Source organism: Propithecus coquereli, unplaced genomic scaffold, assembly GCF_000956105.1.
Source record: "Propithecus coquereli isolate 6110/MARCELLA unplaced genomic scaffold, Pcoq_1.0 Scaffold90, whole genome shotgun sequence".
NCBI classification, from domain to species: Eukaryota; Metazoa; Chordata; class Mammalia; order Primates; family Indriidae; genus Propithecus; species Propithecus coquereli.
The window spans coordinates 5,402,219-5,430,140 of record NW_012155285.1 but is presented as its reverse complement, the minus strand read 5'-3'; the positions used below and the strand labels follow the sequence as shown (position 1 = coordinate 5,430,140).

General features: G+C 35.4%; 1 protein-coding gene across 1 annotated transcript in view; it reads right to left on the bottom strand.

The window, feature by feature from the left end:
* SUPT3H (suppressor of Ty 3 homolog (S. cerevisiae)) overlaps nt 1–27,922 on the bottom strand; it is a 499,577-nt gene that overhangs the window by 247,823 nt on the left and 223,832 nt on the right. Inside the window, exon 3 of the mRNA XM_012664653.1 lies at nt 16,079–16,163. Coding sequence (XP_012520107.1) covers nt 16,079–16,163 — 85 coding nt within the window. The remainder of the gene's footprint in view (nt 1–16,078; nt 16,164–27,922) is intronic.

Genomic DNA, 27,922 nt, shown 5'->3' with positions numbered 1-27,922 from the left:
ACCTCCTGGTTTTGATAAGATGTTACCAATTGTGAGAAGCTAGCTAAAATGTTCATGGGAATTCTTTGTATAATTTTTACATTTTATGAGTCTATAATCATTTCAAAATGTAAAAGTTAACAACAGCAACAACAAAAAGAAGTAAACAAAGTAGCTATCTTTGGAAAGGGAGGTAGTAAGTATCTAGAAGAAGGCATGAGGAGGGTTCCTGGGCCATGAACTTGGATTAGATGCTGGTTACATAGGTGTTTTCACTTCGTGAAAATTAATCACATTATATATACCTATATATATTTATATACTTGTCTGTGTTCATGTTTATGATAGGCTGAAGGTCTGTATACTCCCAGATTGATATGCTGAAACACTACCCCCTAACGTGATGGCATTAGGAGGTGGGATCTCTGGGAGGTAATTAAGATTAGATAAGGGCATCAAGATGGCACCCTCATGAATGGGATTAATGTCTTTGTAAGAGTCCCAAGAGAATTTACTTCTCCTCTCTGCTATTTGAGGACAAGGTGAGAAGACTGCTCTCTATGAACTAGGAGACAGGTCTTCACCAGATACCAAATCTGCAGGCAACTTCATCTTGGACTTTCCAGCCTCCAGAACTGTAAGAAATAAATGTCTGTTGTTTAAGCCACCCAGTTTATGGTATTTTGTTACAGCAGCCTAACGTAAGAAAATATTACAATAAAAAATTTACTAAAAGAAGAAATAAATATAATCTTTATTAGCCTATAGATTTCCTGGGAAGGTTGTAGCTAAAATACACATTTGAAACAATACATGTGTAATCATGTTGAGAAATGGGATATATATACAACAGAAGTATATTAATTGGGGCAGAGTTGTTTTGTTCTACCTTTTAGAATTCTTCATAACCCCAGAGTTTAAAGTCCAGAACATAACAATTACACTACTAATTTCATTAGAGTAACACTTTCTAGGTTCAATGATATTCTCCCTTGATACCACACCCTTTCTCAGACCTTTGAGAACAAAAGGAGTGCTGATAATAATTATGTTGGAATAATGAGCATAAACCAGGACTGTCCTGAGCAATGTGGACAGGACATGTGGTCATACTATTAATACTTTTAAAGCAAAAATTCCTTAAAAGATTATCATTGCTGCCTTCCCTTTCTCATCTCCAATTCTACTCTTGATAAATTCTAAAAAGGCTTTTTACCCAATCTGGGTGAAGTGCATACTTATAAATTTGACTCAAATTGTACAAAAGCAAATTATGTAACCAAAACGTGTATACTCCCATGATATTCTGAAATAAAAATTAAAAAATAAAAAGGATTTTTGTCCCCACCAATGAACTGGACTTCCCTTTGCCAAATATTATCAAACACAATAGTCAAACTTTCTGTTCTCATTTCAGTCAATCTCTCAAAGGAACTGAAACACCTTCTTCATTTGACTATCAGGATATCACGCTCTCCTAGGGTCCTCTATCCTCTTGTCGGAGTCTTCCTTTCTTCAACCTGTGAATACCATAATATCCTAAGGGCTACTCTCTGGCCAACTTTTGTCTTTTTCTTTTTTCCCTTCTTTTTTCTTCCTAAGTGATCTTATATTATTTTATCACTTTAAATATCATTTATATGCCAATGACTTCCAAATTTATATCTTTAGCACAAACCTCTCTCATGAATTCAAGTCATATGCTCAAATGCCTACTCAACTTCTCCACTTAGATATCTTATGAGTATCTTTAACAAGATTAACATCAAATGTTCTTTAACACAAAATTACCATTCATCTAACTGTTCAGATCAAAATTCTAGAAGGTATCTTTGATTTCTTCTTTACCTAATCCAATTTCTTCCTTATCTAATCTGTTAGCAAGTTCTTTTGGTGCCAACTTCAAAATAAAGCCAAACTGGGCGACTTATCACCACTACCAATGCACAGTGTGAGCTGTCATGAATCACTAGAGAGAGAAGCCTCACGGTCTTTCTACACTGAAACTCCCATAGCCTAATCACGGCAAAGTAGCCAGAATTATCTTTTAACAGTCTGAATTCAGCAGTCCCCAACCTTTCTGACACCAGGGACCAGTTTCATAGAAGACAATTTTTCCACGGACGGGGGCTGGGAGGGTGGGGTATTATGGGTAGGTAGAAGGTTGTGGTGCGGGGCTCAGGCGGTGACAGGAGGCCCGTTTCCTAACAGGCAACAGATTGGTACTGGGCTGCAGCCCAGGGGTTGGGGACTGCAGTCTGAAATCATGCAGGATGGGTGCGGGGAGAGAGGTCTGGGGATCTGTTGGACAACAATGTCCACGTGGTTGAAAATATTTCATTGTATACTTGAAAATTGTTGGGAGGGTGAAAAAAGAATCAATGATTTACTTCACTTGGACAGAGATACGTTTTGAAACTAATATGCTTTTGCTTCAGGGTCAAATAAATTCTCTAAGAAAAGATGGAAAAAAAGGTACCTAAAATCAGAGCACAATTAACTCTCCTATTTAAATACTTTCATGTCTTCCTATGAGACTCAGGACAAAATCCAACTCCTTAACATAATCCTCTTGTCCATGTAAACCAAACTTTAACTTCTCTCCTGTACAAAGCCAGAGAGTAAAAGTGAGGGAGAGAAAGAGAAAAAAACAATGCCTACATAATCTGGCCCCTAGCTACCTTTTACACTTCATGTTCTACCATTTGACCCCTAAACTTACTCCACTCCAGACACACCGATTATTTCTTAGTTTCTAGAGCATATTCTAGTCTCAGGGCCTTTATACGTCCTGTTCCCTTATTCTGGAATGCTCTTCCCCTATATCTATGTATGGTATTTTCCCCCACATTATTTAAATCTTTGCACACACACCATCTCTGAGGTGATCTAACCTTATCACTCCCATCCCTTACCCTGCATTATTTCCTTCACAGCAGTTAACATTATGTGATATTAGTTATTCACTTACTGATTGTCTTTTCTGCATACCAAAATATAAGCTCCATGAGGGTGGCAATTTTGTTTTATATGTTATTATATCCCCAATGACTAAAACAATGCTTGGCACATTTATCAATTCTTTGATGAACAAATAAATGATGAAGCCCCTGCATGGCTAACAATCACCATCCAATGTAACTGCACCTCTTGTATATACAGTATAATTGAGGAAACAAAATTTTACTTATAAAGATTTTAAAAATTATATACTATTTTTAATAGGGTTCTACCTTAAAAATAGCAATCAAAAATTGCAGTAGTTGCAGAATATTTTACTCTTGGGTCTGATAAAACATTAAACCAGTAACTATTCTAAAATAACTTCCTGCCTGGCAATTCAGCTAATTTTTGCACCTGGAACAGATAGAGAAAAAAGCCAAATAAACTTTTATTTAGTTAAATGTAAGTGTGCTAAATGAAATAACCAATTTGAATAAAATGGAAGCCCATCAACTTGCAAATAAGGAAAGTGCAACATCTATGCCTTTTAATTAAGTGCCATGGGAAAAAAGGTGATCTGAAATTTTATTGTGCCCTGTCTTTCAACATGAAGACTTAAATGTCTAATTAAATATTCTGAAGAATATAGAATACACAGAGAAACAAAGTATTTGTATACATTATTTACTACTGCTTTAATTTCTGTTCAACATGAATGTACGTGACATTCCCAAATTACAAATTTCAACCCATTTCAAACCAAAGAACAGCTATATACTTCACAATTATTATTTACTTTATTATTCCCTTTTATCTGACAAGTTCCTTTTAGATCTTTTACGTCACGTGTACTAGAGATATAATTAGAGACTAGATACCTCATTTCTAAGAACTTGGTTGATTCCTGGATGAACTTGATTCTGAAAAACATTATTTAGAAATTACAGAAATCAGGCCAGGCACGGTGGCTCACACCTATAATAATCCTAGTACTTTGGGAGGCTGAGGCATGAGGATCGCTTGAGGACAGGAGTTTGAGACCAGCCTGAGCAAGAGTGAGACACCATCTCTACAAAAAATAGAAAAATCTATCTTAAATATTGTTTATCAAATAGCATATAATTAATATTTGATGGATAGATCAAAAGAATGATAATTTTTACTTGTGTGGGGTAAAGATATTACATGAATTATAAAACAACAGCTTATGAGGTAGAAATGAAAACACAGCTATACTAAAAACATCATAACTACTATTAAAAATAGGTATAATTCAATTATGATTATCTCCTATATTTAAAATATTTGATCTTTAGGTATGAGAAACCCACACTCCATTGAAATAGAGACATTTGGATATTCAAACACTCTGAAATTTGCAGGGATTCTATTAGAAATTACTTGATATTTAGTCTTTGTCACTGACTTTGTAAATATAAACGTAAATTAAATGTTTAATCTCAGTAAAAATTTTCATCTAATATTATCACTCCCCACTTTGATGAAAGATACAAAAAATGAAATAGATTTCATTATATGTATCAGCCACCTGTATTTCTCATGTAACAATTGTTTTTTGCACAAATAATTTCTCCAAATTATATATACATTTTTGCTTAATTGCATATAATCTGATACTAATCTAGGCCTTTAACTTTATTACAAAAAATATTGGGCCATTTAAATCATTCTTAGGAACTCACAGGAAATGGTAAACATACAACATCATAAAGTTTCCCATTTCAAAAATCAGAAACAACTCAATCATCTTCCATTCTTGGCCGAGCATTGATATCAAATCTTTACTGCTTGCATGACTAGATGTGATGTTGCTATGTCTATGGATCCAGGGACCAAGCTCACATAAACTAAATCATCCATTTGGACTCGTGATTTGGAAGTAATTGTGTACATAAAAAGTACTGGAATTTTAAGAGGGTTGGTTTTAAAAACTCTCTCAAGTTCCTTCCACCTCTAAAATTCTATGCTTGAGTTTTGCTGTATTCAAAATGGCCTTAGCAACTGGTTTAAAATAATATCATATAAGTAAGCAGAAAAACTGTGCATCAATTGTGTTGAAAATAATAGTTACTGATCTGTGAATAGGTACACTGCTAAAAATATGTTGAATGCAAATCTATTTTCATAATTATTATTAATAACTAAAATTCAATATTTAAGATATCAGGAATAGTGAACACTAGGTGTCAGTGTAAGAAATGGAAAAATATTTTTAAAAACCTGTTGTTTCTAATCAGGTGTATAACAAAAAAAAAATCAAAAGCAGCTGTGACCACATTTACTTATAATTGCATAATTCAGTTAACAAGCCAATCTTTCTTTCAAACAAAAATTCCTGTTCCAAAAGTATCAAGAGCTTAAAATCAGATTAAGCTGGTTATTACAAGTTACAAGTCTTTTGTAACCTTGGCTACATGAGGCACAGTAAATTTTTACTTTTAAGAATATACATTTTGAAGAAAATTATACTTTTAAGAATACATATTTTGAAGGCTGGATGCAGTGGCTCACACCTATGATCCTAGCACTTTGGGAGGCCAAGGTGGGAGAATTGCTTGAGCTCAGGAGTTCGAGACTAACCTGAACAAGAGCAAGACCCTGTCTCTATTAAAAATGTTAGTGAAAAAGAATTATTTTTCAAAATAATAATACTAGATGATTAAGAAAGGATATTGAATTTGATGCTTTTCCCTGAACAGAAGTCTTTTACATAAATTTCAAGGTATTAAAAGTTAAGGAGTTTAAAGAGTCAACTCACAAAAATAAAGCAAATGAATTTGGGAAGTATAACTGCCTCTCCCCAAATTCTGGTATACTTACAGATTATTTCTAATATTAATACTAAAAATATCATCTAGTAACTTTACCAATATTTCAGATAAACAGGTTTCTTTATAGACTTTTCAAGGTAAAGACTGTTAAAACATGGGTTTTATAAGGATTATTATTAGCAATAATAATAAAAGGAAACATTAACATCAAAATGTCTCCTATTTTACAAAATATCTTCATAGTGTTACCTAATTTAGGCCTAATAATAATAATTTAGTCAATCTATACTCATTTTAGCACAGTGGTCATTTTGGGGGCTTGAATTCAGTCTTCCACATACCAAACTCTCTCTCACCTACCTATTTATCCATTTCTCTGTTCCATCTCTCTCAAACTCCACCTCACTATGTACTTATGAAATTTTTCCAAGTGTTTTTCAAGCATGTTAGGAAACTTTTTCACACAATAATCTGAAAACCCTCATGTTTAGAAAAGGAACAAAACTAAACACAGTAGTCATCACTAAAATAGAAAATCTTGGGACTCAAAAATCATTTAGGAGAATATTCAAAGGTTTGCTGGATAAAAATAAATGCTTTTAGTCAACACTGTATTCTTGTTTCAATGATAGTTAAGTTCTATTCCCATTACGGTCATAAAATGAGAAGGCAGCAAATTTACGGAAAAGCTTCCCAAGCCTCTAGGATTCAATTGAATTAACAAATTTAGACAGTTTTGTGTCTGCAGGTTTCTTCTCAGGGACATGACAACAGATGGGAACTGAAAAGGAAGAAACAAGGAAACACACGTACAATAAATTATCTAAACTGGTATCTAAGAATTTTAAGACATCTAAGAATATTGGGAATGAAAAGTAGAAGCAGGAGAAATAGAGACAGAACTGTATATTGTATGACATTCTAAAACAGAAAAGTGGCCCCAGAAATAAACATAGCAAATGAATCTTCAAGCTCTCTTTTTAACTCTTTAAGTGTCTTCACTCTTGACACTGTTACTCCAAATGTATAGACTTATGATCCAAATTTTTGCTGTCATTAAATTAATCATGTTTCCATTGGTAAACGGTATGGATCAGTGTTAGGTCATTTACATATATTATCTTATATAATGCCTATGAGGTAGATAAATTCCAAGAGCTGAGTAAATGGAGACTCAGAGAGATTAAGGAATATACTCAAGATTGCATAACTAGCAAGTTATAAAGCCAAGATCCAAACACAGTGATGTTTGTCTCCAAAAACCTTCCACTTTCTGAGCATTTCCCAACTCATGGCTCATAAACCCTTGTGGGTTTTGCAAAAGTAACCTGGGGAGTCACATTTAGAACAATGATTAGCAAATGAGCAGCCAAAGTTAGTACTTAAAAATGTATTAACAACTCAGTATCTCTATGAGTTTTTCACTCAGATAACCACTAACAGCTGTCATGGTGGATTTGACTGTCATATGGTTTTGAATTCGTTTATTCTTATGATACAGCATTTAATTTATAACTATACTGAACTATTGTTTACAAATAGTAAATATAAGGAGCTGAAGCTGAAACAAAAAATATATAAAAATTACACTGATTCTACAAATGTGATAATATCTTTCTTCGCCAGAGTAAGCTGCATTCATTTGAAGGAAAGTGGAATATAATACATCAAGATGACGTATTACATTACATAATACATCAATATAATGCATCAATATAATACATCAAAACCACATGAACAGAAAATATAGTACCAAGTATACACAATTTAACTTTTTGTTTATCCATATGAGAAAGATTTTATGGCAAAGGGCTTGCCAGGAGTAGCTAGCAACATTTTCCTTTCTTCAGTCCACCTTAAAACAAAATAAAAATACAGGTTTTTGAAAAAGTTCATTTCTAAGCATTAAGAGTAAGAATTGCAGCCAGGCACGGTGACTCATGCCTGTAATCTGCACTTTGGGAGGCTGAGGTGGGAGAATCGCTTGAGGCCAGGAGTTGGAGACCAGCCTGGGCAGCATAGCGAGACCACATCTCCACAAAAAATAAAAAATTATCTGGGCATGGTAGTACATGCCTGTAAACCTAGCTACTCAGGAGGCTGAAGTGAGAGGATCACTTGAGCCTAGGTTACAGCGAGCTATGATCCCACCACTGTTCTCCAGCCTGGGTGACAGAACAAGACCCAGCCTCAAAAAAAAAAAAAAAAGTGCAACAATTCCAAAAACAGAAAGCAATTTTTTTTATCACGTTAATAAAATTACATTTCAATCTACGTGGTACATTTTTGTTCTTCCCTCTCGCAATCAGGACTCAATTTTTCCCTTCCCAGGTTTCCTGGGTCTCCTCTTGGGTGATGTCACCCCTTTCTTCACTTGTAACCAGTCCTTTTTCCAGGCAAATATAGCGTGTTCCTGAAACTCCACACCCAAGTATTCTAAAGCCTTCCTAGCTATGTCTCTCATCAGAGCTTCAAACTCATGTGTCTAAAGCCATCATTTTTCCTCCAAACCTGTCCTTCTCCCTGACCTTTCTATTTGAATTCACAAAACTCTCATTCCTTTGCTTTCTCTCCCGTATGTTATCTCTATCTCTCTGGCCATGAAGTCCTGCACCCATGAAATCCTGTATATTGCAAGCTCCACATTGTTGTTTTTTTAAATCTAGGATCTTTATCCCTTAGCTCAGAACCCGTCATCCTCCAACCAGTAATAACTCATGCCTAAATACTGCAATATCCCTCTTATAACTGACATCTCCAGAAGCAGTATCTTGAATCTTTCACTATTTTATATAAAATAGCCAGGTTATTTTATCTACTTTCCTTACTATGCCACTCTCTAAAATTTTCAATTGCCCCCAGCTAATGAAAAAATTATTTCTCCTTTTATTATATGTGGACCATAAACATTTTTTAGGGATAATATTATCATCAAATCTTATATTAATTGAGTCGTTATCTTCTTAATAAAAAGTCTTCAAGGAGAAACTTCAGTCTTCACGGAAAAAGACTCAACTAAACTTTCCCTCTTGAAGCCTATCATTAAAGCAAGCAACAATATGGTAGATTTCTAGCAAAGTCCACAATATTTTAAATACCTTTTTCAAGTATGTTTAAATCCCTTTTTTATACATTTAATTACCTTTGTCCAGTGTTCTATCAAATAATGCCTATTTTAATGTTATGAAATTATCCTTGATCTATCATGGGATTAGAGAAAAAAAACCATTATCCTTAAATTATGTTTTGATCGCTATTGAAACTATTGAGACCCTTTCTCAAGTTAAAGAATGTTACTCTTTCTCTTTACAAACTTAATATATGATTAACACTTATTATAACCTTGAAATTGAATTTGTATTTTCCAAACCAAAATAAGATTTAGAGATATACAGTAAATTTAGTAAGATAAGTACTCGTAAAAGAATCATCATATTTTCATACTAGAGCCTCCCCAAACTCTCTAGAGAAGAAATGGTTTGAATTCCACATCTACTACTTATAAGCTACGTGACTGTGGGCAAGTTGCTTATTCTTTCTGTTCTTCAGTTTCCAAACCTATAAAATGAAGAGAATGTCTTCTAACTCTCTAGGTTTACTGGAAATACTAAGTAAAATGTTTCTGATAAGAGACGCCATTCTGTCAAAGTATACATAGAAACACAAATGGAAATTTTAAAAATAAGACATTTTTATTTCCTTAAGGATATTTGCTAAATTAAGGAATCTTTAGATACAGTTTTGGGGGGAAAAGTTTTTGGTCTTTTAAAAAATATATGCCATGCTATATATAACAATTTCTGTATTAATGAAAAATTATTAAATTTTATTATTGAGAAACATCTTTTTAGGTGTGTTACACTATCTTTACTTTCTAAAGACTATCCTGAATGTACCAACTTTTTCTAAGTGTTTGAAGCCTTCGGTGCCTGGGACTATCAATTAACACACTCTGATGTATTTAACAGGGTGATGGTCTCTGCAATCAGTAAGTTTAGGAGGCTTTCGATATTTTAATATATACTTTTTGGAACATACTTTGTATATTTTACATGTAAACCAACTGAATAACCTATAATTTTGTGTATTTTTGTTTTTTTAGCAATTATTTTATCTTGGCTCTTATACTCTCACAACTTCTTGCTGCTTCTTATCAGTATCTGCCTTAGTAACTAATTGCCTTGGTCCTTTCCATTCTACTCCTCTACTCTACTGCAAAGAAGAAAAACAGATAAATAAAAATTTTAGATTAAATACACTCTGAATAATGAGCATGATTTTTAGAGTATTAATTCTGAAGTTTATTACATAATGCCAGATTCTTAGCTCGATTAGAAGTACAAAGTCAGTAAAATTTTACTAATAAATATAATTTTAAAAATTAGTCTTAAAACAGTCTTAAGATGTATTCTTAAACCTTTTCTAATTGACACATTTATTTAATGGACCTTATCTTTTTTTTCCATTCATTTTAAAAATTTGAAGCCAATTTTATTCTCTGTGCTTCAAATAGAAATAATACCTTTTGAATTTCAAATTATATACATCTCCTACAATTTCATAACAACTTACTCTAGAGAAGTATCTAAGAATAGTTAATACATTTTTGGGGAAACTAAGAATGTGATTTATAAATTCACTCAGAGATGTGAGAATGGCTAGAAACATTTGAAATTATCAGCACAAATTGCCCCCTAACAGATATAGTAAAATAATACGCCTAATAAAACATATAATGAACATGAGTTCATGTCAGAATCTAAAGGGATAAAATATATATTTTATAAAATAATGTTCTTCAAATATAGAAGAATATAATACTAAGATCTGAAAAATAAGTAAAAGCCTCTAATTGTATTTATATAACAAATATGGTAAATTAAAAGTAGGTTAAAAATTTGTAAGTAAAAAGCTACATAGAAATAATTTTTTAATAACCTGGAAAAATGGCCTAGATATATAGTGAAATAATATAAGCATAGTCTTTAGCAGACTGCCTCACACATAGTAGATATTTACTAACTTTTATATTCTTCTTTTCTGTATAATCTCCACATAACCAAGAGTAATGGCCAGCACTGGGGAAAGAAGATACAGAGTTACTGATAAATGAAAGACTTTCAAAGATCTTAAAAAAGGAATTGGAGGAGTTCAAGATAATTTATTAGTTCAGATACATAAGAGACCACAAAATTTGATGAATAAGAATAGAGTATTTGGAAAACATCTGCCAAATTAAAAAGCACAAGACATACGAACAAAGAGGGAGGGTTCAATGCATGCTAATCCAGATGGAAGAGTAAACAGTTACTCTTCACACATATCAGTTTATTACTTTTCGTAATTCAAGATTATGAATACTCTCAAGAATAACCTGGACAATAGATTCACATATGAAAACATAGTTCAACAGACTGAACAGCTTACTAGTTACCTGGTAAAGTTATGTAGTGAAAATCCGGTATGATTTTTAAATGGAATGTTAGCTAATTATATTCTATGCACAAAATGAAGAGACTTGTCTGATATTTAACTCTGAATGGATAGAAAAATGAAAGTAGCCAGAAAGCCAACAGAAATCATTACAGTTTTTGAACTTCATTCAATATTTGATATTATCACAAGGGTATTATCAACAGCATAGTATAAACTCAGACAATTTCTAGTTGGCACAAATCTCCACCAATCTCAGTAAAGTGATGCAGTTCAATCTCGAGAGTGGGAGTTTTACAAAAGGTCTACATCTTTGGTAAATCTGAAATAGTTGGAACCTATGTATTAGACATTTATGAGAAGTTTTAGCCAGAATTGAAACTTTTAGCACAGATAAAAAAATACAAGCATTAGACAGGATCTAAATAGCTGGAACAACTTAGCTTAAGTCAGGGGATAAGATTCTAGCAGACCAGCAGGAAAAACAAATGAAGAACGTTTTAAAAAGCCTAATGCATGGGAAGAGGCACACATGAAAAGGCGAGAAGATGCTCTTTTATATCTATGCTAAGAAAACCAAGTAACATGAGACACTACTTATAATTTACTGGAACTCTAAGCAATTTATACTCTGAAATTCTCTGACATTGAAGACTGTTTTTCAAATGAATCAACTGAGATATACTGCAGCAGGAAAAAAAGGAGATATTAAGAATGGTGGGGGGAAGGACTGGAAATTCCTTCCCAGTTGATCCTCTGGGTCATGCCTTTAGCAAACTATCCATGGCAATTGGTGGGGAAAATGTAGCTAAAGAGGCATTCTACTTAGAATATGCTCATTTTTTGTCATAGATTAAAAACTCAGTATCAGTCAACAGCTATACCAACCATTTTTTTAAAAGATGAGACAATAGTACTTTTTGATGCATGAGGTGGTAATGTATGAGAGAAAATTATACTAAGTAAAAAATATTAAGAGCAATCAAAAGCAAGTCTTGTACAGAAAAAATTAGTAAATTTTCCACAGTACATTCATAAGGAAAGAAAGTTCTACATAAAAATGAAGAAAAGTGATCAGATTTTACTGACATAAAATGTTCTATTTTGAACTACTCTGTATCTATGTGCATGTGCGTGTGTTTTCCCCAAAGCAGGTGTGTTTTCCGTCTGTTTATACTAAATATCTGGTACTTCATTTACTCCACAGTAAGAACAGACAGAAAGGCCAAGAATTTTTTCCCAGATGGTATCTGTGGACTCCTTTATCCCATTTGTGTAAACACAGAGTGTGTTCCGGTTTGCTGAGTTACATATACATGTTTTGACTTAGTATAAAATCTGAATGTTTAGTTAGCTAGAGGACTGTTTCCATTCTGTGATTCAGTAGGTCCCCATGGTACCTCTGCTTTCTTTATTTTATGCAATCACAAATTATATTAGTTTGTACTATTTTGATAACCCTTATAATTGAAGTTCTACATAGGAAACTTTATTACTATTTTAAAACATAACCATAAACCATTACTGAGGTGGTGTGTCTATTTGGTCCAAAGTGCCATTTATATTCAGTGTTTGTTGATTTTCTGTCTAGCTGTACAATGCTGAGAGTGGGGTCTAGAAGTGTTCAACTGTATTGTATAGGAGTCTATCTGTCCTTTTAGATCTAATAATATTTGGTTTATATTAATATGTTTGGGAGTTTTAGTGTTGGGTGCACGTACATTTACAGTTGTTATATTCTCTTGCTGAATTGATTCCTTTATCATCATATAACCTTCTTGGTCTCTTTTTACTGTTTTTGACTTAAAATCTGTTTTATCTGATATAAGTATGGCTACTTCTATTCACTTTTGGTTTTCACTTGCATGGAATATCTTTTTCCATTTCTTCCCTTTCAGTTTACATGTCTTTATAGGTGAAGTTAGTTTTTTGTAGGCAGCATATAGTTGGTCATATTTTTTATCCATTAAGCCAGTCTATATATTTAATCTATTTCCAGTCCAGGTTATTATTCATAGGTGAGTATTTATTTCATTTTTAAAATTTTTTCTGGTTATTTTGCACATTCTTTTTTTTGTTGTTCTCATTTTATCATTGTGGTTTGGTAGTTTTTTCTAGTGCTACAATTTGATTCTTTTCTCTTTCTCCTTTGTTTATTTGCTCTACCAGTGAGTTTTATAGTTTTGCATCCTTTCTTGATAACCATTAGTGTCTTTTTGCTTCCAGATCTAGGAGTTGTTTAAGTATTGCATGTAAGGCTGGTGATGAATTTTGTCAGTTTTTTGCTTGTCTGGACATACTTCATTTTTCTGTCATTTGAAGTATAGCTTTGCTGGGTGCAATATTCTTGGCCAGCAATTTTTTTCTTTCAGCACTTTGATTACATCATCTCATTACCTTCTCACTTCTAAGGTTTCGGTGGACAAAGCTCCTGTTAATCTAATGGGGATTCCCTTATATATGACATTGATGCTTTTCTCTTGCTGTTTTGACTTTCGAAAATTTGAGTATAATGTGTTTAGAGGAGGAGATTTTGGGGTTGAACTTATTTGGGAACCTTTAAGCTTCCTTGATCTGAATGTCCTTCCAATCCAACTTTTCTTCTGCAGCTTCCTCACCTCTCTCTGCCTTCATAAAATCAAAGAAAAGTAGGACCTTGCTTTAGATCAGGCTTTGGCTTAAGAGAATGTTGTAGTTTGTTTGATTTTCTATCCAGACCACTTAAACTTTCTTCATATCAGCAGTAAGGTTGTTTCACCTTCTTATCACTAAATGTATACTGGAGTAACATTTTTAATTGTCTTCAGACACTTTTCCGTTGCATTCCCAACTTGTATGTTTGGTGTAAGAGACCTAGCTTTTAGCTTATCTCAGCTTTCAACATGCCTTCCTCACTAAGCTTAGTCCTTTCTAGCTTTTGATTTAAAGTGAAATACATGTGAAATAAAGTGAAATAAATTCTTCCTTTCACTTGAACATTTAAAGGCCACTGTAGGCTTATTAACTGGCCTAATTTCAATATTGTTGGGTCTCAGGGAATAAGGAGGCTCGAGGACAGGGAGAGAGATAGGGAAATGGCCAGTCAATGCAGCAGTCAGAACACACACAACATTTACTAATTTAGTTCATTGTTTACATGGGTGCAGTTCTTGGCATCCTAAAACAATTACCATAGCAACATCAAAGATCACTGATTACAGATCATTATAGCAGATATAATAATAATGAAAAACTTTGAAATATTGTGAGAATTACCAAGGTGTGACACAGAGACACAAAGTGAGCACATGCTGTTGAAAAAATGGTACCAACAGACTTGCTTGATGCAGGGTTGCCACAAACCTTCAATTTGTAAAAAAAAATGCAGTATCTGGGAAGCGCAATAAAATGAAGTGCAATTAATGTGGTATGCTTGCATAGGGAAAGGCTTTCTAACTGTGATTCAAAATCCAAAAGCATAAAAGAGTGATACATTTGACTACGTTAAAATAAAAATACTTGTGTGCCAAACAAAACCCACAAAAACAAACTTAGGGATAACTGATACAACTGACACACTGGAAGAACATATTTGCAACATACATCACAGACAAATGACTAATATTCCTAATATATGTAGGATGTAAGTCCAAAAACCCAATACAATAATGGGAAAAGGACTTGAAAGTGTTTCTAATGGCCAACACTGGAACAAACTCAGCAAAAAAAGGAAATAATGATAGTTTTGGATAATGATACCTAGAATAATATTTACACATCTATTAGTCCATATAGATATACTACATAGAAAACTAAATAAATAAATAGGAACAAAGGACAGTTTTTCCTTTAAGAAGAATTGCAATTAATAAAGGCAAAAGGAAAGAAGGAAACAGAAAAAATCACCACTAGGCAAATACCACAGTAATAATTGTCTCAGATAAGATTCACTGATGAATGGTAAAATTCATAGGCAAAATTTTTGGGAAAGAGAATATTTGCATAGTCATAAAACATCCTCAAGGTACTTACTAACCAGGAAATTAAAAAATAGTAACTTTATAGTGGAGAAACTCAGCACACACCACCTTAAAGAAGCTATCAAGTTTAATATCACAAATAAAACATATCATGAACCCCTGGATAATGATAATAATATCATGCACGGAGACGGACCCATCGCTTCTGTGGTAATCTTGCCAAAAATGCATAACCTCATTCTAATCCTAACAAAACATCAGACGAATAAAAATATAAGATCATTCTACAAATTAACTGTCTATTACTTTTCAAAATTGTTAAGGTCATAAAAGTAAAGGAAATACTGAAGAACTACTGTAGATAGAAGGAGACAACACAGACATGACAACTAAACCAACATCATATCCTAGATCAGGCCCTGGAACAGAAAAGGGGTATTAGTAGGAAAACTGATGAAATTCAAATAAGGTCAGTAATTTAGTTAATAGTAATGTACCAATATTATTTCATGGTTTTGATAACTATATTATGGTTATGTAAGATGCTAACATTAGAGGAAGCTGAAGGGTATCTGGGAATTCTCTGTAATGTTTGTAAAATTTTTTTTGGAAGTCTAAATTCAAAATAAAAAAATTTTTAATAACTTTTGGAAAAACTAGAGGAATATAAAAAAGATGAGTTGTTTGCCAAGGGCCAGGGGCTGTGGTAAGAAGACTGACTGCATAGGAGAACAACGGTCTGTTTTCAATGATGGAAATTTTCTATATCATGTTGTTAGTTACATGACAATACTCTGTTTCTAAAACTCATAATTATGCAAATTGGGAAATTTCATTATATGTAAATTATACTTCAGTAATGCTAACGAAAAAGAATTCCAGATGTAAATAAATTTTTTAAAGTGTTGGGTTGCAATCCCAATAAAAGCAGAATGCAGAGAAGACATCAAATAAAATTATATATGCTCTTACCAGATTAATTAACTGAGTGTGTACCACATCTTCTACCAAAACTGCTGTTTCATGAAGAGGTCTCCTAGCATCACCTAAGGAAAACCTGAAAAAAAATTTTTACACACATAAACAATAAGGACAAACAAGCTTTTCCCCTAAGATCAGCATTAAAACAAGGATGCTCATTTTCATCACTTCTATTCAACATGGTACTGTAAGTTCTAGCCAGAGCAGTTAAGCAAGAAAAAGAATAAAACACATCTAAATTGGGAAGAAAGAAACAAAATTATCTCTGTTTACAGATGACATAACCTTATATGTAGAAAATTCCAAAGTATCCATAAAAAATTGTTAGAGCTGATAAAAAAATTCAACGAAGTTGAATATACAAAATCAACATTCAAAAATCATTTGTATTACTATACACTAGCAATGTGTAATCTGAAAAGGAAATTAAGAAAATACCATGAAAAAGAATAAAAGTAATAAATTAACAAAGGACGTAAAAGACTTATACACTGAGAACTATAAAAGACTGCTGAAATAAATTAAAGAAAATCTACGTCAATAAAAAGTAAATATAAGTAGATGAACAAACATCTGTTCATGACTTGGAATGATCAATACTATTAAGATGACGATGTTATGTACAGTTATACACAGATTCAATGCAAAACCCTATCAAAATACCAAATGGCATTTTTGAAGAAACAGAAAAATACAGTGGATATCCAAGGGACCCTGCCTGAATGACCACAAACAATCTTAAAAAGATGAACAAAGTTGGAGTCATCACTTCCTGATTCAAATTTACTACAAAGCTACATTAATTAAAACAAAGTGGTACTGGCATAAAGATAGACATTATAAAGACAGACAAATAGACTAGAGTGCCCATAAATAAATCCTCACATAGATGGTAAATTAATTTTTGACAAGGGTTCCAAGACCACCCAATATGAAAAGGACAGTCTTCAATAAGTGGTTCTAAGGAAACTAGATATCCACATGCAAAAGAATGGAGTTGGATTCTTACCTTGTATCATATATAAAAATTATTGTAAAATGGATTAAAGACCTAAATTTAAGAGCTAAAACTATAAAACTCTCAGAGGAGAACAGAAAGGAAAATTTTCATGACCTTGGATTTTGCAATGGTTTCTTAAGGCAAAAGCACTGGCACCAAAAGAAAAAAATATATAAATTGAATTTATCAAAATAAAAACCTCTTGTCATCAAAGGACACTATTAAGAGTGTAAAGACAACCTAAAGAATGGAAGAAAAATTTGAAAATCACATATCAGATTAATATTCAGAATAAATGGGCAATACTTGACTAGATATTTCTCTAAAGAAGATACACAAATGGACAATAGCACACAAAATGATGCTCAATATCGTCAGGCATTAGGGAAATTGATCAAAACCACAATGAGGTGCCACTTCACACTGCCAAAGATGGCTAGTATCAAAAAAAAAAAAAACAGAAAAATCTAAATGTTGGCTAACTGTGGAGAAATTGGAAACCTTGTGCATTCCTGGTGGGAATGTAAAATGGTATAGCCACTGTGGAAAACAATTGGGTGGGTCCTGAAAATGTTAAACACAGAACTAGTATTTGATCCAGCAATTCTACTCTTATGTGTAGTATACCCAAAAGAACTAAAAACAAAGACTCAAACAGATAGTTGTACATCGATGTTCATAACATTATTCACAATAGCCAAAACGGAAGCATCCATCAACAGATGAATGGATAAACAAAATGTTGTATATACTTATGATGGAATATTACTCAACCACACAAGGAAAGAGGTTCTGATACATGCTACTACACGAATGACCCTTGAAAATAACTATGCTAAGTGAAATAAGCCAGACACTAAGGGACAAATATTGTATGATTTCACTTATCTGAGGCAAATTCATAGAGACAGAAAGTAGGATAGACGATACCAAGGGAATGGAGAGTTACTGCTTAATGGGTATAGAGTTTCTGTTTGGGATGATAAAAACTTAATGGAAATGGGTAATGGTGATAATTGCAAAACACTGTGAGTGTGTTTAAGGTCACTGAATTTGACACTTAAAAATAGTTAAAATGGGCTGCGTGTGGTGGCTCACACCTGAAATCCTGGCACTTTGGGTGGCCATGGTGGGAGGATTACTTGAGGCCAGGAGTTCAATACCAGCCTGGCAACATAGTGAGAACCTGTTTTTACCCCCTAAAAAAAGAAAAATTAGCAGGGTGTGGTGGTATGGGCCTGTAATCCTAGCTACTTGGGAGACTGAGGTGAGACGACCTCTTGAGCCCAGGAGTTTAAGGTTGCAGTGAGCTATGATGACGCCACTGTATTCTAGCCCAGGCAACAGAGTGAGACCCCGTCAAAAAAACAAAAGTTAAAATGACAGATGTGATGTAATGTTTATTTTACCATAATAAAAGAAGAATAAAAATTTAATGAATTTAAGAGTAGAGTAGATGTAGCTTAAAAGATAATTAGTGTTCAGGCCAACAGATCTTGAGAAAATTACCTATAACACATTGTGGATAATAAGAGAATATCATGATTAATGTGATGCCAAAAACTTGTATACTGTAGTGGAATTGATAAATTTATAGAAAAATATACATGACCAAAACCAATTCTAGAAGAAACAGAAAACCTGATTAGTCCTATAAATTTTAAAGAAATTGAATTAGCACTTAAAAAGCAATTCACTTCACTTGTAATGTTCTACACCAAACTTGCAAAGAATAAGTCATTCTAACATTCTAACTTTACACAAATCTTTCAGAGAACAGAAAAAGAGAGACATTTCTAAATTCATTTTTTGTAGTATAACATTTGTACCAAAACCAAAAAGGACTATAAAAGAAAGGAAAATTACATATAAATTTTAGTCATGTACATAAACAAAAACATAAATAAAACAAACAATTAGCAACTGAATACTGCAATGTATTAAAAAAGAAAGGATGGCCAAGCATGGTGGCTCACAGGTAATCCCAGCACTTTGGGAGGCTGAGGCAGGAAGATTGCTTGAGCTCAGGAGTTCAAGACCAGCCTGAGCGAGAGTGAGACCCCGTCTCTAAATTTAGAAAAAATTAGCCTGGTGTGGTGGTGCGGGCCTGTAGTCCCAGGTACTCAGGAGGCTGAGGAAGGAAGATTGTCTGACCACAGGAGTCTGAGGTTTCAGTGAGTTGTGATGATGCCATTGCACTCTAGCTAGGGTGACAGAGCGAGACTAAGAAACGAAGAAAATAAATAAAGAAAATAATATATTGTGACCAAGTTAAGTTAATCCCAGCGTGATGGTTAATTTTATGTGTCAACCTGACTTGGCCATGGGGTTTCTAGATATTTGGTTAAACATTATTCTGAGTGTGTCTGTGAAGGTATTTTTGGATGAGGTTAACATTTGCATTGGCACACTGAGTAAAACACTCTGCCCTCCCCAATGTAGATGGGCCTTATCCAACCTATTGAAGGCCTGAATAGAGCTAAAATCAGAGTAAGGGAGAATTTACTTTTTCTGAACCTGCACCTATGCCTTCATGGGGAGTTCCCTACGATTAGCTGACAAAGGAAGAGAAGACTAGGAGCTTTTTTACAGATGATTCTGCATAATATGCAGGCATCACCTAACAATGGAAAATTATAGGACTACCAGTCCCCTTTCTGGGACATCCCTGTAGAACAGCAGAAAAGGGAATTCCTCCTAGTGGGCAGAATTTCAAGCAATGCACCTGGTTTCTTCATTTTGTTTAGAAGGAGAAATTGTCAGATATGTGATTATATACCAATTCATGGGATGTGGCCAGAGTTTTGGCTGAATGGTCAGGAACTTGGGAGAAACACTATTTGAGCAGTGTTGACAATGAAATTTGACGAAGGGCTTTGTGAATAGAACATTTTGAGTGGGCAAAATAATGTGAAGATATCTGTGTCCCACATGAATGCTCAGAATGCTCACCAAAGGGTGATCTGAGCAGAGGAGGATTTTAATAATCAAATGGATAAGATTATTCTGTGGATAACAGTCTTTTTCCCCAGCCACATCTATCATCGCTCAGTGGGCTCATGAACGAAGTGGCCACGATGGCAGAGATGGAGGTCATGCATGGGCTCAGTAACATAGGCTTCCACTCACCAAGGCCAACCTGGCTACAGCCACTGCCGAGTGCCCAATCTGCCAACAGAGACAAACACTGAGACCTTGATACAGCACCATTTCCTGGTGTGGTCAGTCAGCTACCTGGTAGCAAGTTGATTATATTGGCCCACCTGGAAATCACGGAAAGGGCAGTGTTTTGCTCTTACTGGAACAGATACTTATTCTGGATATAGATTTGCCTTCCGTGCACACAACATTTCTGCCAAAGCTACCATCTCTGGATTTCCAGAATGCCTGTCTCCACTCCACCATCACAGTATTCCACACAGCATTGCTTCTGATTGAGGAACTCACCTCGCTGCAAAAGAAGTACACCCATGGGCCAATACTCATGAAGTTCACTGGACTTACCATGTTCCCCACCATCCTGAAGCAGCTGGATTGACAGAATGGTAAATGGCCTTTTGACTTTTGAAAACTTAGTTACAGCACCGGGTAGGTAGCAATGCTGGGCAAGGCTAGGGAAAGGTTCACAAGAAGGCTGTATATGCTCTGTATCAGTGTCCAATACATGGTACTGTTTCTCCCACAGCCAGAATACATGGGTTTGAGAATTGAGAGGTAAAAATGGGAGTGGCACCACTCACTATCATCACTAGTGACCCACTTGCAAAATTTTTGCTTTCTGTTCCCACGACCTTATACTTTGCTGGCTTAGAGGTCTTAGTTCCAAAGGGATGAATGCTCCCACCAGGAAACATAATGATGAAATAGAAGTTAAGACTGCTGCCTGGCCACTTAGAATTCCTCATGCTTCTTAATCAACAGGCAAAGAAGGGAGCTACTGACTGATCCCAACTAGAGAGGAAATTGGACTGCTATTCCATTACGGAGGTAAGGAAGATTATGTTTGGAATACAGGAGATCCCTTAGGGCTGTGGTCCCCAACCCCTGGGCTGTGAACAGGTACCAGTCTGTGGCCCGTTAGGAACTGGGCCGCACAGCAGGAGGTGAGCGGCAGGCGAGTGAGAGCAGCTTCATCTGTATTTACTGCTGCTCCCCATTGCTTGCTCACATCACTGCATAAGCTCCGCCCCCTGTCAGATCAGCAGTGGCATTAGATTCTCACAGGAGTGGGAACCCTACTGTAAACTGTGCATGCAAGGGGTCTAAGTTGCTCGCTCCTTATGACAATCTACATAGGATTCCTAGGGAAGAAAAAAAAAGAGAAAGAGATAGAGAATCTAATGCCTGAGGATCTGAGGTAGAGCTGAGGTGGTGATGCTAGAGCAGGAGCAGCTGCAAATATAGATTATCATTAGCAGAGAGGTTTGACTGCACAATAAATGTAATGTGCTAGAATCATCCTGAAACCATCCCCCTTGACCTCCTACCCCAGTCCATGGAAACACTGTCTTCCATGAAACCGGTCCCTGGTGCCAAAAAGGTTGGGGACCACTGCCTTAAGGCTAGGGTGTCTCTTAGTAGTACCATGCCCTGTGATTGATTAAGGTCAATGGAAAAATACAACAAGCCAATCCAATCAGGAGCACTAATATCCCATACACTTCAGGAATAAAGGTTTAGGTCAACTCACTAGGTAAAGAACCATGAACAACTGAGGTGCTTTATGAAGGCAAAGAGAATTACAGAATGGGTAGTGGAAGAAGGTAGTTATAAATACCAGCTATGCCATGTGGTCAGTTACAAAAACAAGGACAATAATTATCATCAGTAGTTCCTCCTTATTTTCTTATCAATATGTCTGCACACATGTGTATGTTTATGTGTTGGGGAAATATCTTATTCCCTTACTATGAATAAGGGAATAAGAGCACCACAGGGTGCTCAGATATTTGGCTAAGCATTATTCTGAGTGTGTCTGTGATGGTGTATCTAGTTGAGACTAACATTTCAATCTTTGAACCAGTAGACTATTTAAAACAGAGTGCCCACCCCAATGTGGGTGGGCCTCATCCAATTCATTGAAGGCCTGATCAGAATAAAAGGCTGAGTAAGGGAGAATTTGGGTCTTTTCCTGACTTTGGACTCAGAACCGGACTCAGACTGGAACTTACACCATCAGCTCGCCTGCTTCTCAGGCCTTTGGTCTGGGACTGGAAATGTACCATAAGCTCCCTTGGGTTGACTGCAAATCTTGGGACTTCTCAGCCTCCATAATCGTATGAGTCAATTCCTCACATATAACTCTCTTATACGTATATGTGTATGTGTGCATCTCCTTTTTATATATATATCCTATTGGTTCTGTTTTTCTGGAGAACACTGACTAATATAGCCAGAGAAAGCAAGAGCTCAACATTGAATAAATCTATTAATATAATTACACTACTTAAAAATACAAAAACAGAAAAATTATATGATCTCAATAGATACAAGAAAATCATTCAACAAAATCCAACAATCCCTCATAACAAAAGTTTTAGCAAGCTAGGACTAAAAGGAACTAACTTTAATCTGATAAAGGGAATCTACCAAAACCCTACAGGAAACAACACGTTCAGAAGTATTCATATCCTTTGACATCCAGACCAATATGAGGATGTCTAATATCACCACTTTTAGTCAACATGATACTTAAGATTATAATCAGAACAATAAAACAAAAAAACCCTAAAACTATATAAGCATTCGAAAAGAAAAAATGAAACTATCCTTACTTACAGATTATCTGAGTTTCTATACAGAACACCAAATATAATCAAGAGACAAATTATTTGAATTAATAAAAGAAGTAAGCAAGTTTTCCAGCCATAAGATCTACAAAAATCATCAACAAAAAGGTAGAAACACAATTACAAGTAAATACACTAAATTGGTTTTAACTCTATATGAAAAGAGCAAAGAGCCAGGAATAGTCAAGACACTTTTTAAGTACAAGATGGAAGAATATTTTCTACAAGATTTATTATAAAGCTACAATCATTAAGATAGTGATTACAAGTGCAAGTACAGACAAATAACCAACAGAACAGAAAGAGAACAAGAAGGCCACAATAAAAAGTAAACTCCACAAAGGCAAAAATCTTCTGTTGTGTTTACTGGCATATTCATACTTAATTCTTTGGACTACCTGAACAATGTTTTCCATCTATTATTTTAAGTTACTTTAAACTTTCCTGTAGAAAAAGGACACAGTTATCAAAGTTAAATAATTGGCTCAAAGCTAAAACTACAATTCAGTTCACATCTCCAGTAAAAAATATTTTTGGAATAGTTTGTGGTTTGGGGGTGTTTTTGTTTGTTTGCTTTTTTAAAGAGACAGAGTCTGGCGCTGCCACCCAGCTTAGAGTGCAGTATCTGGATTATAGCTCACTGAAGCCTCGAACTCCTGGGCTCAAGTGATCCTCCTGTTTCAGCCTCCCAAGTAGCTTGGACTACAGGCACACACCACCACATCTGGCTAATTTTTAAAATTTTTGTAGAGATGGGTTCTTGCCATGTTGCCCAGGCCAATCTCGAACTCCTGGCCTCAAGCAAGCCTTCCACTTCAGCCTCCCAAAGCACTCGGATTACAAGTGTGAGCCACAGCACCCAGCCAGAATACTTCTTTTATCAATAAAATAAACAAATAATTAATAAGTTTTATCACAAGCTTTTATGAAAAAGCTTTTTCTACTAAAAACGGTTTTTATTAGCATATACATGTAAAGTAAGTACCTAAAACCAGCTATAAAGACATATAATCAGGTATGTAATTTGATGAGTATATTTTAAGGTTTGTTGCTACTTCAGCTTTTCTCCCACAGTTTTTCTCACATTACTTCTGTACCACCCACCCATACGCATAGGAAGCTAGATATTGTTCTGGTGGTTTTTGGAAAATAGAAACAAAAACCACTGTACCTAGCCACAGTCACTTCCTTTTCACTCTGCAACGTACATAATATTTGTTAGCCACTTAAAGAGAAGTAATTGATACTTAGAAAATTGTTTTGATTTTTCCCTTCATTAAAGACCTACCTCACCATTCACACTAAAGTCTTGCCTGACTTGTCCTGGTTCCCAATCAACAGAATCTGATACCCAATTCCTTCACATACTGCCTAGATGCCTGTAACACCACCAGTACTACTAGACTAGTCTCCACTAAAGGGCTTTCAGGAAACTTTCTGAAAAGGCTGCCCCTCTCCTGGTCTCCTGCAGTAGTTTCACTGTTATAACGTACAACCCTCCATTTTAGAAAAGGCTGTGACTCTGACAGCCATGATTACAACAAGCAGGACATCCAGAGCAATCCTGCTGGACTCTGGTCGTGGCAGAGCCACTTACACTCTACCTTCCCATCCAAACGAGACTGGTTTTATTCAATCCCAGGATCCAATGTCTCCGTGAGCACTCAGGGTAACCAACTCTGTAATCCCTTTGTCAAGTGCACAATGAAAGTATAAAATAAAAAGAACATTCATGAGCTAAAGTTACACTTATTACATAGACACATGAAGATGAAGGCTCCTTAGATAACACTTATCCTTAGATAAGCGCAATAAACAAAACCATGGATTACAGAATTTACTATTAACTTTTTCAATATTTTTGTGTGTTATATATATGCCCAGTACAATCTAAAATAAGGGGATGGCCGGGCGCGGTGGCTCACACCTGTAATCCTAGCACTCTGGGAGGCCGAGGCGGGCGGATTGTTCTCAGGAGTTCAAAACCAGCCTGAGCAAGAGCGAGACCCCGTCTCTACTAAAAATAGAAAGAAATTAATCGGACAACTAAAAATATATAGAAAAAATTAGCCGGGCATGGTGGCGCATGCCTGTAGTCCTAGCTACTCGGGAGGCTGAGGCAGAAGGATCGCTTGAGCCCAGGAGTTTGAGGTTGTTGTGAGCTAGGCTGACGCCACGGCACTCATTCTAGCCCGGGCAACAGAGTGAGACTCTGTCCCCCAAAAAATAAAATAAAATAAAATAAAATAAGGGGACATCCTTTAATATACATCTATTAAAGAAAGAAATCTATGCAAAGAAAGTGCCAAAATATTAATAAAACAGAAAAAAGTAGTTACAGAGGCATTTTTAAAACAAAGAAAACAAGTTTTTAAAAATACATATTGAATGTCTTTAATCACTGTGTTCTCAAAAACAACAAAACCCCATTTCACTAATTTCTAACATCGGTTTTATAAAAGAATTGTTAAAAAATTTTTTAAAGGAAGAAGCTGGATATTCACAATCTTACTCTATGTTGATCCCCTGACATCTTTGGTTAGTAATCTATGCCAAGATGTTTCCCAAATACAGTGTTATTCTTTTAATCTCTGTAAATTCTAAACCACAGTGGCTCATGCTTATAATCTCAGCTACTCAGGAGGCTGAGACAGGAGGATCACTTGAGGCCAGGAGTTTGAGACCAGCCTGGACAACACAGTGAGACCCCATCTCTAAAAAATTAAGGAAAAGAAAAATTAGCCCAGCATGGTGGAACACTCCTATAGTCTTAGCTACTCAGGAGGCTGAAGTGGGAAGATCACTTGAGCCCAGGAGTTCAAGGCTGCAGTGAGCTACAATTGCAATACCTCATCTCTTAAAAATAAATGAATAAATACAATTTAAAATAAATAAGTAAGTAAATAAATTCTAAAGCATCATTTCATTTGCCAAAATCTTTTGGTAACCACCAGACCCTATGTAAAGGCATGCATCTGATAATGTATCCACAGACCATCGTCCTCACATCCACTCATTCCCAACTATGAAAGGCAATCAACTCCAAACTCTTTTAATGGCATAAACTGTAAGGGAAAAAAAAATACTTTTTGAGTAAGCACATACAATATACATATGTTTATTTCTTTTCAAGTTATACAAATGTATATATTAGTACAAAAGCATAGCATAAAATAAACACAACAGAGAATACCAAAGGAGATTAAAAAAATAAAAGTCTTTTTAAGTAAATATTTTATTTACTGACATGAGAAAATCTTTTTGTTCTCACTAAGATACACACATTGTTATTAGCATGATCAACCATCCTCATCTGGCTAGGACTAAGGGGTTTCCCAATTATTCTCCACCAAATAAATTATCCTAATTAGTACTAAAAGGTAATGACATAATTTTCACAAAAACAAGACAAACTAGAAAACTGTTTCTTTTTTTAAGGAATAAGTAAATAATGAATACAATTTGTCTACCTGCTTTCAAAAAATTACCCTTATTATACATGGGGATTTTATACCTTTACCTAAAGATAATGCTTTTCCACACCCTGAAGTTGAGGATGACGTTCATGAGAGTCAGTGAATAAGGAGCAAGTACCCAGCTGACATCTCATTGTCATCACTGCCCCCAATTAGGGAAACAAACAGCACCCAGCTGAATGACCTGTCAGAGATGTGAGCCCAGCAAAACAGATACAGCTCACATGGCCAGTATCCAACTAAGAAGATTAAAATAATGCAGCTAGAAATCACACTATATTCTGGCTATCAGCTACAAGGAAGGGAAAGTCAGTTACAACGAAAAGAAAAATAAATCCTAGAAGTTAGATGACCTAGTTCTAGTTCCCATTCTACAACTAAGTGGTACTGTAATGCAGCAGTCCCCAAGCTTTTTGGCAACAGGGACTGGTTTTGTGGAAGACAATTTTTCCATGGATGGCCAAGAGGGAGGCAGGGGTGGGATGATTCAAGTGCATTATATTTATTGTGCACTTTATCTCTATTATTATTACATTGTAATATATAATGAAATAATTATACAACTCACCATAATGCAGAATCAGTGGGAGCCCTGAGCTTGTTTTCCTGCAACTGGACAGTCCCATCTGGGGGTGATGGGAGATAGAGACTGATCTGACAGTGGGCAGAGCTCAGGTGGTGATGCGAGCAATGGGGAGTGGCTGTAAATACAGATGAAGCTTCACTCGCTAGACCGCCACTCCCCTCCTGCTATGCAGCCCAGTTCCTAATAGCCCATGGACCAGTAGCAGCCCACGACCGGTACCAGTCCAAGGCCTGGGGGTTAGGGAGCACAGCTGTAATTGACAAGTAACCTCTCTCTGCACCTCAGTTTCTCAACATTAAAAGGAGCGGACTGGATTACATGATTTTAAAGATGCCTTTTCAGATATTTAATTGGGCTTATAAAAGCAGCTATAATCCTCTGTCTTCAAGAATGAGGTGACACTATTATATGAAAATTATATCTTACCGAGTAAATTGAGGAAAAATCATGAAATTAAGAGATAGAAACAAATTTATATCTAATCATTGGTGCAGCTTCCACAGGGACACACACCACACCACTGCCCCCAGACCACTTGCCTCAAAGCTACACACTCTCCTGCAGAGAAAGGTAGATTTCAGAGATTCCAAACTTGATAGTGGGATAAACTGAAGACAGGGATGATGGTCTGCAAGCAAAGGCTGCCATACAACACCTTAGAGACCCTGCTCATGTCCTGCTGCCCCCACCAAGGGGCCATCATCTGTTTTTGGAGATGACCGTGCCCTGGACTGGCTGCTCAAATCATCAGAGTCCCAACACCTGGTAGTCCTAGACCAGGTCTAGAAGCCACAACAGACAGCCTAGGGCTGGTCAGTGGTAACGCAGAATGAAATAAATGAATAAAAACAATTAGAGGAAGGAAAATAAGCCTACAATTTATCCCTGGTCTCACAGATGAAAGTAATTTCCAAGAAACATTCTATTGTCCCTTGAATTTTTTTTAAAAAGGCCAGAGATATTATCACAGGATTTTACATTATT